This window comes from Frieseomelitta varia, unplaced genomic scaffold (genome assembly GCF_011392965.1).
Source record: "Frieseomelitta varia isolate USP_RPSP 00005682 unplaced genomic scaffold, Fvar_1.2 scaffold_1015, whole genome shotgun sequence".
Taxonomy (NCBI): domain Eukaryota; kingdom Metazoa; phylum Arthropoda; class Insecta; order Hymenoptera; family Apidae; genus Frieseomelitta; species Frieseomelitta varia.
Genome location: NW_025108657.1, coordinates 39,529 through 51,894, shown reverse-complemented (window position 1 = coordinate 51,894; position 12,366 = coordinate 39,529). Strand labels below are relative to the sequence as shown.

Genomic DNA, 12,366 nt, shown 5'->3' with positions numbered 1-12,366 from the left:
TTACCTCCTCTCTTAATAGGATATACAACAATTTTGTTATTTTCGAGTTAGACAATCAAACGCATTTGTCGAAGATATGTCTCATTGAACGTGTAACTTTCATAAGTCTCCGCGGTGAATCTGAAATCAAAGTAGATTCGTATCTGAATAGCATTTGCAATTAAATAATAAGAATTACAACTGTGGGATTGCTTCAATTGTCCGAAGAATATTTACAATCCTTGTAAAGAAATCAATAACTAAAGAGTTGCTTTGACAGTTCTGACTAAATACACACTAATATTTGCTGTTCAAAAACAGTAATATATATTATAACATATATATTAATACGTGTCTCGCAATGTTCTCGATTTTATACATAAATTGTCGCCATATGGGATCAGTGAAAATCAATCGCTTGAAAGTAACAAAATGATGCAACACATCGCATCGATACAATGATAACGTTGATATATTCCCATACATCGGTATTATAAAATGTGTATTTTCTTAAAATATACAATATTGGAAATAATCCGTGAAAGAAAAGAGACTTTTAACATTAACGATTCAAGTACGAATCTTAACTATTCTATTTCAATGATAGTCGAAAAAGTCATAAAAAAATCATAAAATTATCAGGTTCTTTTGCATTTGTATAGTTAGAAAGAAAGAAAAAAAAAACATTATCTAAATAGTCTAGTTGTTTTCACTTGAACCGAATATCGATCACCATTTAAACAAATATATTAAATCACAAAAATCGTGCCTAAAGTGTATAGGAATCATGTACGCTGTTTCCCGATTGCTATAGCAATATACTAGTTGTAATTTATTCTGCTTAAACATTATTACACATTAGATCAGTGCGAATTAGATCATGTAGCATTTTTGCAAAAACATTTGATAAAATTGTATATCTTTATAAAAGTAAATTATAATACGATAGATAGTGTAAACTGTAAATTACGTTCTCCATGTAGAATAGTAATGATTTGAGAATTCTTAACAGAGGTATACTTTTAGGTAGCATTAGGTCAGTTAATAAGAACCATTGTCTTAATCTTTATAAATGCAATCAACCAGTCAAATAGAAAAGCAATTTCTCAAGTATCAAGTATATGTACATATAGAAAATAGCAAATAGTATAATTTTGTTTGTTCACATGCCTCTGTTTTTACATGGCATATCAAATTTTTTCGATTTTTTATAGTAGTATAGTAATATAGTAGCGATAAGCACCAAATCAAATTAACAATCATAACGAGAAATATAAAGATAGTGAATAATGGTAATTGATTAGGACATCTAGATATTTCCGCTTTTTGTAACGATTATATCAGATATGTAAAACATATTTTAAAAGCTAAAATTTAAAATTATTAATAAATTATTAGGCGAATATTGAAATGATCTCAACCTTTTAAAAGCATTTCTATTAAATTATTCTTTTAAACATCCTTCATAAAATATTTTGAATCCTATGTATGTTCGATTCCATAATATTAAGTGATATTATAGAAAATAAACATTTAATTATTTAGAACTAAATTAAATAGTTCAAATTTTTTGTCAGTGAGATCATTATGACAATTATGATTGACATATAAGACGTAATGAAATCGTAAATTAATTATTAACTGTCAGATTTAAACTATTTTTAACATTCAAAAATATTGCTCATTATAATATCCTTAGCAGTTATTTGCAAGAGGAAATAAAAAGTTCCGTTTTTGTACGTAACATTATTTATTTCAACTTAAAGAATAAAAAATGCTTATTTTTTAAAGCGTTTCATATATAAAAATTATAATTCAATATTTATTTATTTATTTATTTAGTTTAGATTAAATCAAATACATTGTTTATTACCTTTATAGTATTATAACTATTTTTCTGTATAGTGAAAAAATAAATGATGATTTGAATAAATAAAAATATTGATTATTGATTATTAATTGCAAATATAGAATCTCTGTTCCATATTAACAACAATTTTGTATAAAGGGATATCACATATTGCATAACTAACATGATATACACATATTATAAACAAGATTCAATAAAACAATCATATAAATACATCTTTTAAAAAATTAATTCGTGTATCTCTCTAGAAATAAAATTTTCATATATTATATAATACAGTATGTAATAGTATATAAAAAGTTGCCAAGTTAATTAGTAATTAATATTATTATATATGCACCATTCCAACGTAATATTTACAAAAATGTTCTATTACATGTATTGTACATACCAAACATTAATGTGCTTCTGGTGATTGCGATAGAAGAACTATAAGAACCAAAAACTGAAGTAATGTCTGTAAAAATTACAAAAGATATAAAATTTCATCTTTTATTAGCAATTACAATAAATATATTTGTAAATAATTATGAAGTATTTAATGTTTAGTTTTGATATTGATTTGGATTATTCTTTGAAACTATAATAATTTTAAATTAATACATTTTCACTTACCATATAAATTAATACTAAAATTCTTGCAAGAGGATACCTTCTTAAAAATACTCCTGTTCGAATACTAATAGCATCTAATGAAGAATAAGCTCTTTTTACTCTTCTAGTAACTCCAGTATCAAATGGAGTTTCTATCAAAAATGTGGGTACTTGAGCTTTAGCATCATCTGTATCATTTATACTATTATAAGAAACATTACGTCGATTGTTTCTAAATTCATGCTGTGGAAGAAAAGAAATATAAATTGTTAATATTATTATATTTAAAAGAAGAATATCCTAGTTATATATTATAAAATTGTTAGTTATTTTAAAAAATATATTATTAACTTACTTCTATTTTTTCCAATTGTAATCTTAAAGCATTTCTTTCAGTAGTTAAAGTTTCTAATGCTTGCTGTTTTGAAACCAATGTTTGTGTGAGAGATGCCAATCTCGATTCTACCTCGCTACTTGGCGTTGAAGCTGCGGATAATTGCATTCTGAGTCGAGCGATTTCAGAATCATTTTTTTGTAATTGCATAGTATAATTGTTACGTTGACGAATTAATTCATCTTTTAATGATCTTATTTCCTACAATAATAATTAATATTGAACAATCTCGCTATATATAACAAATATAAAAAATATAACTAGAATATCAATATACATCTGAATGTAATCTTGCATCTTCTTCTGCATCTAATCTTCTACGTCTTTCTGTGGCAAGAATTTCTTGAGCTTGTATATTTGCTTCAGCAGACTTTTGTCTCATTTTTTCCAGTTTTACATCTGCATTTATTAATTCTTCACGTACTATTCTTAATTGTTCAGAACACTGTTGATTTTCTTCTCTAAGTATATCACGTTCTTGTCTGGCTCATTTAATGAAATTTATATTAAACAAAATTCCTTAAAAATTTATCCGACTTGTATTTTAGAATTGTAATTACCTTAGTTGGTTTAATTCCATAATTGTTATATCATCCATTCCTGTAGATTCATTACATCTTAATTCTGCTATTAATTTTTCTTTTTCTTGCAGTGTTTTTAAAGCTCTAGCTTTATGTTGTTCTAAATCAGATCTAGTAGAATTTAATTCTGATCTACTTCTTTCTAAAGCTGCTTGTAATTCTATTATTTGCTTAGATAATTGTACTTTTTCTGCATATAAAGACTGTAATTTTTCATTCAAAACTATAATTTCTTTTTGATGGTCTGTCTTTTGTTTCCCAAGTAGCTCATTCCTTTCTTCTAAGTTTCTTTCTACTTCTTTCAAATACTTCTTTATATATTTATTATGAGATGAATTCATCAATTTATTTATTTCCATATTTTCTTGTTTCACATCATACTCATATCCTTGTTGTATAATATTAGACTTTTCCATCATAACATTATGATCTAAAATAAATTAAATTTTTAAATTTTTAATTTAATGCAATTGTATAGATATAAATATATAAGCAAAAATTTACCATTATTCAAAACAACACCAGAATTTTGGTTTTCCATTATTTCATTGTTTAATGCATTTGTTTCATTCTTAGAGAAATTAACATTGTTCACATTAACGTCATCAAGATTGAGATTATCTGGCACTTCTACAGATGTATGCATGAAACTGGGACTAGAGCGACCACTGTGAATTGATAAGTCTGATGCAGAATCTGTAGTATCTGTTGGATGTTCAACCATGAGCGATGAAGGTGTTGGTGGTGACATTGAAACTTCTGTTATATTCTTTTTTGGACTTGAATCTAATGTATTTAAGAGAGTAAGAAGCTCTTCATCTCTAGACATAACAGAATTTGTTGTCAATGAAGAAAGATTTGGTGCTGAACAAACATAAGGGAATTCTTTTGACGGCTCTGTGTATGTAGATTTTAAAATTGAACCATCTTGTGTGTTAGCACTGAAATATATCGAAGGGATTGTTGTTCTTTAATTAACAATTATTAATACATATAAAGTTTAACAAAAATAATGATAAAAAAATAACAAAAACTGATTATGTGTATAAAAATATAACCTTTCTGTATTTCTAAGAAAGCTTGTATATTTTTATGCATACAATCAAATAAAATTCTAGTAAGTTTCAATTATGTATGTATCCCTCTGAATTTTTAAATTTTTCACCAAAATAAATTATCAATTCTTTTTACCATGAATCAGAAGGGATCCATGTAACATGTGTCAACTGAGATTGCGGTAATTCATATTTGTCTTTATTCAAAACTGCCGCAGTGTTTTTGTCTATTTTATTTAATAAATTTTCTGCCTTATCAGCAAGACCTGACAACCATGCCATTTTCACGTAAAAACGAAATTAGACACTTGTTATAACTTTGATGACGTTTAATAAGACACGACAAAATCCATGTCTGCAAACTATAGAAACTTAACCTAAAAAAAAAAAAAACCAAAAGATTCGTATATTAAATCATTTAACAATTTCTATTTATTGAAATTCTTTAAAATTTATCACACAATTGTTCGTAATTAATTCTCTGGTTTAATTAATGAAGTGCATCATAATAATTTAACAAATATTATCATTAGTCTCGTTAAACATAAAAATAATTCATTGGCATAGATTACATTATTACAAGTAAAATTAATAAAGTAAATTTGAAAGGAAATTACTTTTAAATCAATTTTTTTCATATCAGATATACCACAGATATAAATATGATATATTAAATTTTAATACTTCAACATTACTTAATTATATTATTGTTACGAAGATATATAATACTTTAGTTCATGCATAATAATTAACCAAAATTGAATCATGAATATAATTGAACTGTATAAAAAACTATGAATAAATCATATTATATATGATTAATTTCAGAATATTAATTTTGAAAATATTCTAAAATAATTTAGAAAACTAATAAAGTTAATCTAAATGGAAATTATGTATAAATTTGATATTACAAATGAAGAAAACATTTACATAGAATTTAATACTAACTCTCAACGAAATTTATTCATTTTAAAAGATTATGTTTATTTCAATTATATAATTATTTCAACAGCTTTTGAATCCTTGTATGATATTATCACAAGTTTTTTTTACAATGATCTAATTCAGATTACTAATAGTACTTTTATTTTCTTTGATTCAAAATTAAATTTTAAGCTTTTGCTGAAAGAGTTTCAAGATCTTTGATACACTGCAGAAGATTAGCTTTTTCCTGCTCAGGTGTAATAGCTTTTAATACACTGTTTGTAATCCATTGAACCATGTGTTTCTGGGCAATTCTACGATTTATACCATCTATTTGGCTATGATAATCAAGGATTTTTTTAACCTATAATGAAAATGTACATTTCATTATATTTGTAATAAATGTTATCATTTACTTTAATATATTACATTATATTACATTAAAATAAGCATATTACCTCTGTATAAGCAATTGCCAAATTTTCTCTATAATTAGCTTCCAATTGCATTAAAACATTTTGTTTTTTTATGTCATAGATCATCAACTGTCCTTCCGCAGACCACTTTTCCTTTTCTATATTTTGAATTTCAGCATTATGTTCTGCTATAGATTCTTCTCTGCCACTATTAAGCCCATTTTCAACAGCTTCAATTTCTTTATCTAAATATGCTCCAAGCTTGGGTCCCAGTTTGTATGAAGCAAATAAAAAAATGGAAAGCAAACAAAGTCCGGTGTAAAATTCATCTTCCAGAACATACCATTCTTTGGAAACTAAATATGTACCGTAAGTTGTTAAGAACACATATGGGCCTAAATACAAAATTAAAAATTAAAATCATGTCTAATGAAAAGGATGAATAAACATATTATAAGTTACTGATTTACCTGTTACACCAGTTTTAGGATAAAAAAATTGAAACCATTCATCTGGAATGAATCCCAACCTAACTGGAGGTGTCTCTATAGGACGTTTTGGACGTGGTTCACTAGATGACTTAACTGCACTTGTTTGAATTCCACAAGCAGCTATAGCTTTTAATTGTGCAGGAACTGCAAAATAAATGATAGAAATAGAAAAAGTTCAAAACTATTTTCTACCGACCTATTTAAAACTGAATAATTTAAAAATTTGGTTATGATTCAAACTGTCAAATGTGAATATGTTTTACAATTTAATTCAAACATATTGCACGAAACGAAATTTAAAAATTAAATTTGTATTATGATTTTCTAGAAGCAAAATATCATTCAAGTGATATTTCATTATTACATAATGGTAACAAAATAATTAACATCATTTGACAATGACAAAAAAGTTACATTGAAATGATATAAAATTAATAGTCTATGCAACTTTACACAATATAATAATTATAATTTATTATATTTAGTTTTATCTTACTATGACGAAAACTTAATCTCGACAACATTTTGACCTTTTTAGCACCTCACAGATGAATCTAGGACAGCCTGTAATGCTTCTGAAGTTAGCTGCACAGCTGCACAGAAGTTCCTAAGATAGTAGTGCTACAGCAATATATGTAGTATTTTACATAGTTAGAATTTAATCAAATATTATTATAATACTGTAAATATTTAATTATAGAAACAAAACTAAAACTATTTGAGATATTGTGCATTTATTATTAATAAGTCTCCACATCATATTTTCATGCATAATTGAAAATTGCGTTTCAATAATAATAATAATAGTTCACGAATTTTTCAAACTTTTTAAACCAAAATATTTATTTATAAATTTTTTTTTTTAAAATAAAAAATTTTGTTTCTTCTTTTTAATTGCTAATCTAGCTTATGAAATATTTATTTGATGATGTATATTTATGACAGGAATTTTCGAAAAATATGTAATATTTATGTTACATCTTTAAATGGCACAAATAAGGATTCTAGAATTTTTTTTTGTTTTTTTTAGAAAATGAAGCATCATTAAGTTAATTTGATAAGATAAAAAATGTTATTCGAATGGCGTCACATCTTCGTAAAAATACAATCTAATTAAATATAACAGTTTAAATTTCATATTTAAATATATTCAAGTATGTTTTAGTACATTTAAGTTCACGTGTAAATTCCTAAAAATATAAATTATAAAATTGTTACCATTTTCAGATTTTATACTTGTTAATTAATTAATAATTTTATACTTTATAATTGTAAATATGCTACGTCATTGTTTAAAAAACATTCTAAAAACGCATAAAGGTATATTGTATTTTTATCGTATAAATTAGTATCAAAATAAATTTTTGAACTATATATATGCATATTTTAATTTATTTTGAATTGTTTATAATAACAGGTGTTGTGCGTAAGAAGATTGAAATAAATATTTGATTTTTTCAGAAATTCAATATATTTATAAAATGAATTATTCCAGTGTCAAGAATTTTAGTAAATATAAAACTTTAGCAATATCAGTACCAAAAAAATTTATTTACAACGTACAGTTAAACAGGCCTGAAAAGCTTAATGCATTAAATGATACTATGTGGAAGTATGTATTAAGTATTAATTAATATTGCATTAGAAGTTTGATATATTTAATTTGATAATCTTACAGAGAATTTAAAATTTGCTTCGATGAACTAGCTACAGAACCAGAATGTAGAGTGATAATTCTGTCAGGTGCTGGAAAAATATTTTGTGCAGGTATATTTCATAAGAATACAATATAATGAAAAATTATAAAATTTTTAAAATTTAAAAATTTAATGCTGGACGAATGCTGTAGGTATTGATGTACAAGATATAATGAAATTTGGCCAAGAATTGGCAGAACATGAAGATATTGCACGTAAATCCAAAATTTTACAATTACGTATCAAAAACTATCAAGATAGTTTTACTGCAATAGAAAAGGTTATATAATTTTTAATTAAATATAACAACTTTATCTAAAATTCACTATTATTTATTATGGATCATTTATTAATTACCTTCTAGTGTCCAAAACCAGTGATTGCAGCCATACATGGTGCATGTATTGGAGGTGGGGTTGATATGATATCAGCAGCAGATATTCGTTATTGTTCTTCAGATGCATGGTTTCAAATAAAAGAAGTTGATATTGGAATGGCTGCTGATGTTGGCACATTACAAAGATTTCAAAAAATTATAGGTTCTGATAGTTTGGTAAGAGAACTTGTTTATACTGCAAGGAAATTTTCAGCTCTTGAAGCTGTACAACAAGGTTTTGTGAGTCGTTCATTTGATAATCAAGAAAGGTAAAAAATATTTTTGTATTTTATACAATAATGAATAAATTTTTCTATTTTGAGAATAAATTATCGAGTTAAAAACATATTCTTTTATTCTTAGTTTAATAAATGGCTCAATAGAACTTGCAGAAGAAATAGCAAATAAAAGTCCAGTTGCAATACAAGGTTCAAAATTAAATTTAATATATTCAAGAGATCATTCTGTTCAAGAGGGCCTGGATCACATTGTAAGCTTCAATATTTTTCCACCTGCAATAAAAATTATTTTTATATATAGATTTATATATCTTTTTAAAAATATATTTTAACAGGCTATGCATAATCAAAGTATGCTTCTAAGTGAAGACTTTCTAAATGCAGCTGTGTCACAAGCTACCAAAGGTGAACCACCAATATTTTCTAAATTGTAAATAAAAATTTTATGGGAATAATATATATAAGGTGAAGTTTACATATAAAACATATTTTCTTTTAGAAAAAGAATAAACAGTTTTTGTATTTTTATAGCTATTTTAATACTAACATATTTTTGTACTTCTTTTAATGAACGCAATAAACTATATTATTATGCAATAAACTATAGAATTATGACCAAATTAGTTTTAATCAAATCTCTGATAAGTTAATAAAAGACTTTCCAATCTAGGTTTTTTAGGCACGGCTTCTAATTTAGCAGCATCCATTGCATCAACAATAGAATATACATTGATGTCATTAGGTATTTTTACCTATGTATAAATAATATAAAAGTATTTTATAGATATTTTACTTTTGGTTTAATTATATTTAAATTTAATAATTTTCATTATTTTTTATAATAAGTATTTGTAGTAGAATTATAAATATCAATACGTACAAGCAGTAAATTAATGTAATGTTCGTAATTAATTCTTTTTGTTTCTGGATCACATGCTATAGCCATCATATTATTTATTTCTTCCTTTGAAAATGGTTCTCCAATTTCCATCATTGCTTTTTCTAGATCTTCACGCATAATATATCCTCGATTTTCGGGATCTAATAATTGAAATGCTTTTAATAAATCTTCTGGTTCTGCTGGTTTAAATCTAAGTCAAAATCAAAAGTTCAAAAGTTTGAAGTGAAATTTTATGTATATATAAAAAGTGTTAATATTACAATTTTTATATTTTAATGAGACTCAAATTTATAGGAAATTTACTTGCGTTCGTTAATAGCCTTAGTTATATATTCTAGAAATTTATTTAATGGTACACTATTATTTACTACATCTTCCACTTCAACTTGTATTTCTTGTAATTCGGCTTCTGTCACAACACATCCTAATGCCCTAATAACGGTCCCCAAATCTCTAACATCTATTTCACCAGTCTTTGTAATATCAAATACATCAAATATTTCACAAAGTCTTTTGTCTAACAATGTTGGTTCTGGTAATGGTACTGCACAAAAAGTATTGGTTATAAAAATATATGAAAAATATGTAATATAAAATTACAATACTAAACAATATAAATTAAATAATATAATATTACACTGTGCCATCTTTTATATTACATAAAAGTTATGTAATTACAATTCATAGTTTTCTGTAGACAAATTGACTTCATATCTATGACTGTTTGATCAATATAATGTTGAAGAACATACATTTTTATATATGCAAATTCTTTCTTATAGTAATGTAAAATATTTTATATATTTATAAATGATACATACATTGTACAGATTCAACTTTCGTTAACCGCCGTGCTATAATACTTTGTCTGATGGTTTCTCGACTTGCAGGAGTTCTAAGTTCTGATTTCATTGTGTATTTTAAATTTTAATTTAGATTCGTTTTAAAAATATAACCATTTATAAAAATTTATTGCCTAAATTAATATTCATTTCTTTGATAAAAGGTAACTCATGAATTTAGTAAATTGAAAAATCAATATTATATTCTTCATTTGTACAAAATTCATTCTAATTAATATATATATATATATATACATACACTCACATTACTTATATTTAGTTTATATTTGTATTTATGTCTTCAAATATGTTTACAAAAAATTAGTTTCTAGAAATAGATATTTCATAAAAAGTATAAATACAAGTAATCATTATTATTTTTAATAAAAAATATTCCTTCAGTCAAATTTTGTATCGAATTAGAGACTAAGAATCAAATGGGGGAAGTTTCAAATTTTCTTTTTTGGAATGATGAAAAGGCACTATTTTAAAAATGAGCCGTTTGTCGATCTATCTCTGTAAGATCTTCTATTATTTCCTGTACACGTGTTCCAATCTTCTTTGCTACATCTATCTTTTCATTGTTGGGTAAGAAAAGATAACGCCAAACTAAATCACCATCAATAATACCCCTTGCAGGATTACCTTGAGTTCGAATATGGCTTTTATAAGTACTAAAAAAATAAAAAGTAATATAGAAAATATTTATTATTCAAATAATCTCTCATAATATGAATTACCGATATGCTTTGGGATTTAAACCAGCGATATGGCAAATGTGCGTTACCAGAACATTTTGTAACATAAGTAATCTTCTATATGTTTTTTCTGGTACAGGTAATATATAACCAAGACTGCCATCAAGTGATGCTAATAAAATAAAATTAATGTATCTCTATTTAAACAAATTTACAGTAATTTCTTTTATTGAACTTACCATACATGGTAACATGTCTTTTATCTGCACCAGAAAAATGCTTTTTATCGTTTGCAGGATCTGAAACTCTGCATCTTATACGAAAAAATGTATTTACTTTCTGTCCAAGATGAAAATCAGCTTTCCTAATTAATTTTTGTCCTCCAAGACTTTCTCGTGATTCTGGTTGATACATAAATAAAACCATGTTATTTTCACCATCAGCCACAAGAAATCCTAAATTAGTATTGTCAATTAAATATTCAATAGTATAAACTTCAGCTGGCCTAAAATCCTGAAAATGATATATTCGTTATAAATTCTCCAACTATGAAAATAAAATTACAAGAAAATTTTTTACTTACTCTACTAACAAGGGATAATGTCCTATACTCTTCTTGAAATCTTAATAAACTAATAGATTTATATATATCAGCTATTAAAATTAAGCTTTTAATGCTTAACATTTGATGAATATAAATTTGTGTATCTATGAAAGCAACTCCAACAAGATCATTATCTTTCAATTGCCAAATATAAATTTTTTGACCAACTGCTGAAACTAGAAAGCCAGATACTTGTGTAATTGCAGTAATCGGGCCTTTTTGTTCTTTCGCATAAATCTGTTTGAATCTATTTTTTGTTAATGGTTGACCAGGTTCAGGTACGACTTCGATTATGTCAAATATAAGTATCTACAAAATAAACCTTTAAATAAAATAGAATTTAATACATTAAACGTATTTAATATAAAAATAAAATTTACCCTTCCTCTGCTCGTAATATCTTCACCGTAATTGTAGTTTGTTCCCAATACGATGTAACCTTTTAAACCAGATCTTGTACCTTCATAAGCTAAAGAAACATTTTTTAAACAAGTAACATGTTCCCACTGATCAAGTTCAATTTTAGTATTAGGAATAGTTTCCCATGAAACAGGTGAAAACAATACTATTGAAAATTGTTCTTGTGAAGGATAAATGAATCGTTCTGGTCGTTCCTCTTCTGTGAATTCCTAAAAAAAAAAAAAAAAAAAAAAAAAAAAAAAAAAAAAAAAAGGTTTTTTTTTTTTTTTTTTTTTAAAAAAA

At 25.3% G+C, this 12,366-nt stretch overlaps 5 protein-coding genes and 1 long non-coding RNA gene across 10 annotated transcripts in view; 2 read left to right on the top strand and 4 right to left on the bottom strand.

Annotated features, from left to right (window-relative positions):
- Nucleotides 1-20: 20 nt before the first annotated feature.
- LOC122536257 (golgin subfamily A member 5) lies at nt 21-4,859 on the bottom strand. 4 transcript variants are annotated; one of them, XM_043668680.1, is made up of 8 exons: nt 4,610-4,859; nt 3,923-4,359; nt 3,398-3,848; nt 3,115-3,319; nt 2,799-3,038; nt 2,465-2,686; nt 2,241-2,306; nt 21-120 (listed from the first exon to the last, which is right to left on the bottom strand). In XM_043668680.1, the coding sequence occupies exons 1-7, from the start codon at nt 4,753-4,755 to the stop codon at nt 2,247-2,249; spliced, it is 1,761 nt and encodes a 586-aa protein (XP_043524615.1). In that variant the 5' UTR covers nt 4,756-4,859; the 3' UTR covers nt 21-120; nt 2,241-2,246. The 4 variants fall into 4 exon arrangements, with proteins under 4 accessions (XP_043524615.1, XP_043524539.1, XP_043524449.1 ...); XM_043668604.1 differs by lacking the exon at nt 21-120 and adding an exon at nt 1,935-2,093; XM_043668514.1 differs by lacking the exon at nt 21-120 and having other exon boundaries at nt 2,074-2,306.
- A 553-nt stretch (nt 4,860-5,412) lies between these two features.
- Nucleotides 5,413-6,947, bottom strand: LOC122537533 (ATP synthase subunit b, mitochondrial). The gene is made up of 4 exons (XM_043670803.1): nt 6,804-6,947; nt 6,287-6,451; nt 5,859-6,211; nt 5,413-5,764 (listed from the first exon to the last, which is right to left on the bottom strand). Exons 1-4 carry the CDS (start codon nt 6,829-6,831, stop codon nt 5,588-5,590), a joined length of 723 nt encoding a protein of 240 aa, XP_043526738.1. The 5' UTR covers nt 6,832-6,947; the 3' UTR covers nt 5,413-5,587.
- LOC122537840 lies at nt 6,899-7,570 on the top strand. The gene is made up of 3 exons (XR_006308712.1): nt 6,899-6,989; nt 7,338-7,461; nt 7,535-7,570. It is a non-coding gene; the product is annotated as an uncharacterized LOC122537840 (long non-coding RNA).
- A 198-nt stretch (nt 7,571-7,768) lies between these two features.
- On the top strand, nt 7,769-9,184 carry LOC122537399 (delta(3,5)-Delta(2,4)-dienoyl-CoA isomerase, mitochondrial). Its single transcript, XM_043670559.1, has 6 exons — nt 7,769-7,919; nt 7,986-8,074; nt 8,157-8,284; nt 8,369-8,649; nt 8,744-8,870; nt 8,955-9,184. The coding sequence occupies exons 1-6, from the start codon at nt 7,789-7,791 to the stop codon at nt 9,051-9,053; spliced, it is 855 nt and encodes a 284-aa protein (XP_043526494.1). The 5' UTR covers nt 7,769-7,788; the 3' UTR covers nt 9,054-9,184.
- LOC122537600 (dynein regulatory complex protein 8-like) lies at nt 8,743-10,559 on the bottom strand. Of its 2 annotated transcripts, none has more exons than XM_043670926.1 (4): nt 10,342-10,559; nt 9,824-10,064; nt 9,500-9,710; nt 8,743-8,892 (listed from the first exon to the last, which is right to left on the bottom strand). In XM_043670926.1, exons 1-4 carry the CDS (start codon nt 10,430-10,432, stop codon nt 8,878-8,880), a joined length of 558 nt encoding a protein of 185 aa, XP_043526861.1. In that variant the 5' UTR covers nt 10,433-10,559; the 3' UTR covers nt 8,743-8,877. The 2 variants fall into 2 exon arrangements, with proteins under 2 accessions (XP_043526861.1, XP_043526950.1); XM_043671015.1 differs by lacking the exon at nt 10,342-10,559 and adding an exon at nt 10,158-10,332.
- A 137-nt stretch (nt 10,560-10,696) lies between these two features.
- Nucleotides 10,697-12,366, bottom strand: part of LOC122536911 (cleavage and polyadenylation specificity factor subunit 1) — a 6,054-nt gene continuing 4,384 nt past the window's right edge. The window contains exons 16-20 of the mRNA XM_043669729.1: nt 12,045-12,293; nt 11,644-11,973; nt 11,300-11,573; nt 11,103-11,232; nt 10,697-11,036 (exon numbers count right to left, since the gene is read on the bottom strand). Coding sequence (XP_043525664.1) covers nt 10,850-11,036; nt 11,103-11,232; nt 11,300-11,573; nt 11,644-11,973; nt 12,045-12,293 — 1,170 coding nt within the window. The 3' untranslated portion in view covers nt 10,697-10,849. The remainder of the gene's footprint in view (nt 11,037-11,102; nt 11,233-11,299; nt 11,574-11,643; nt 11,974-12,044; nt 12,294-12,366) is intronic.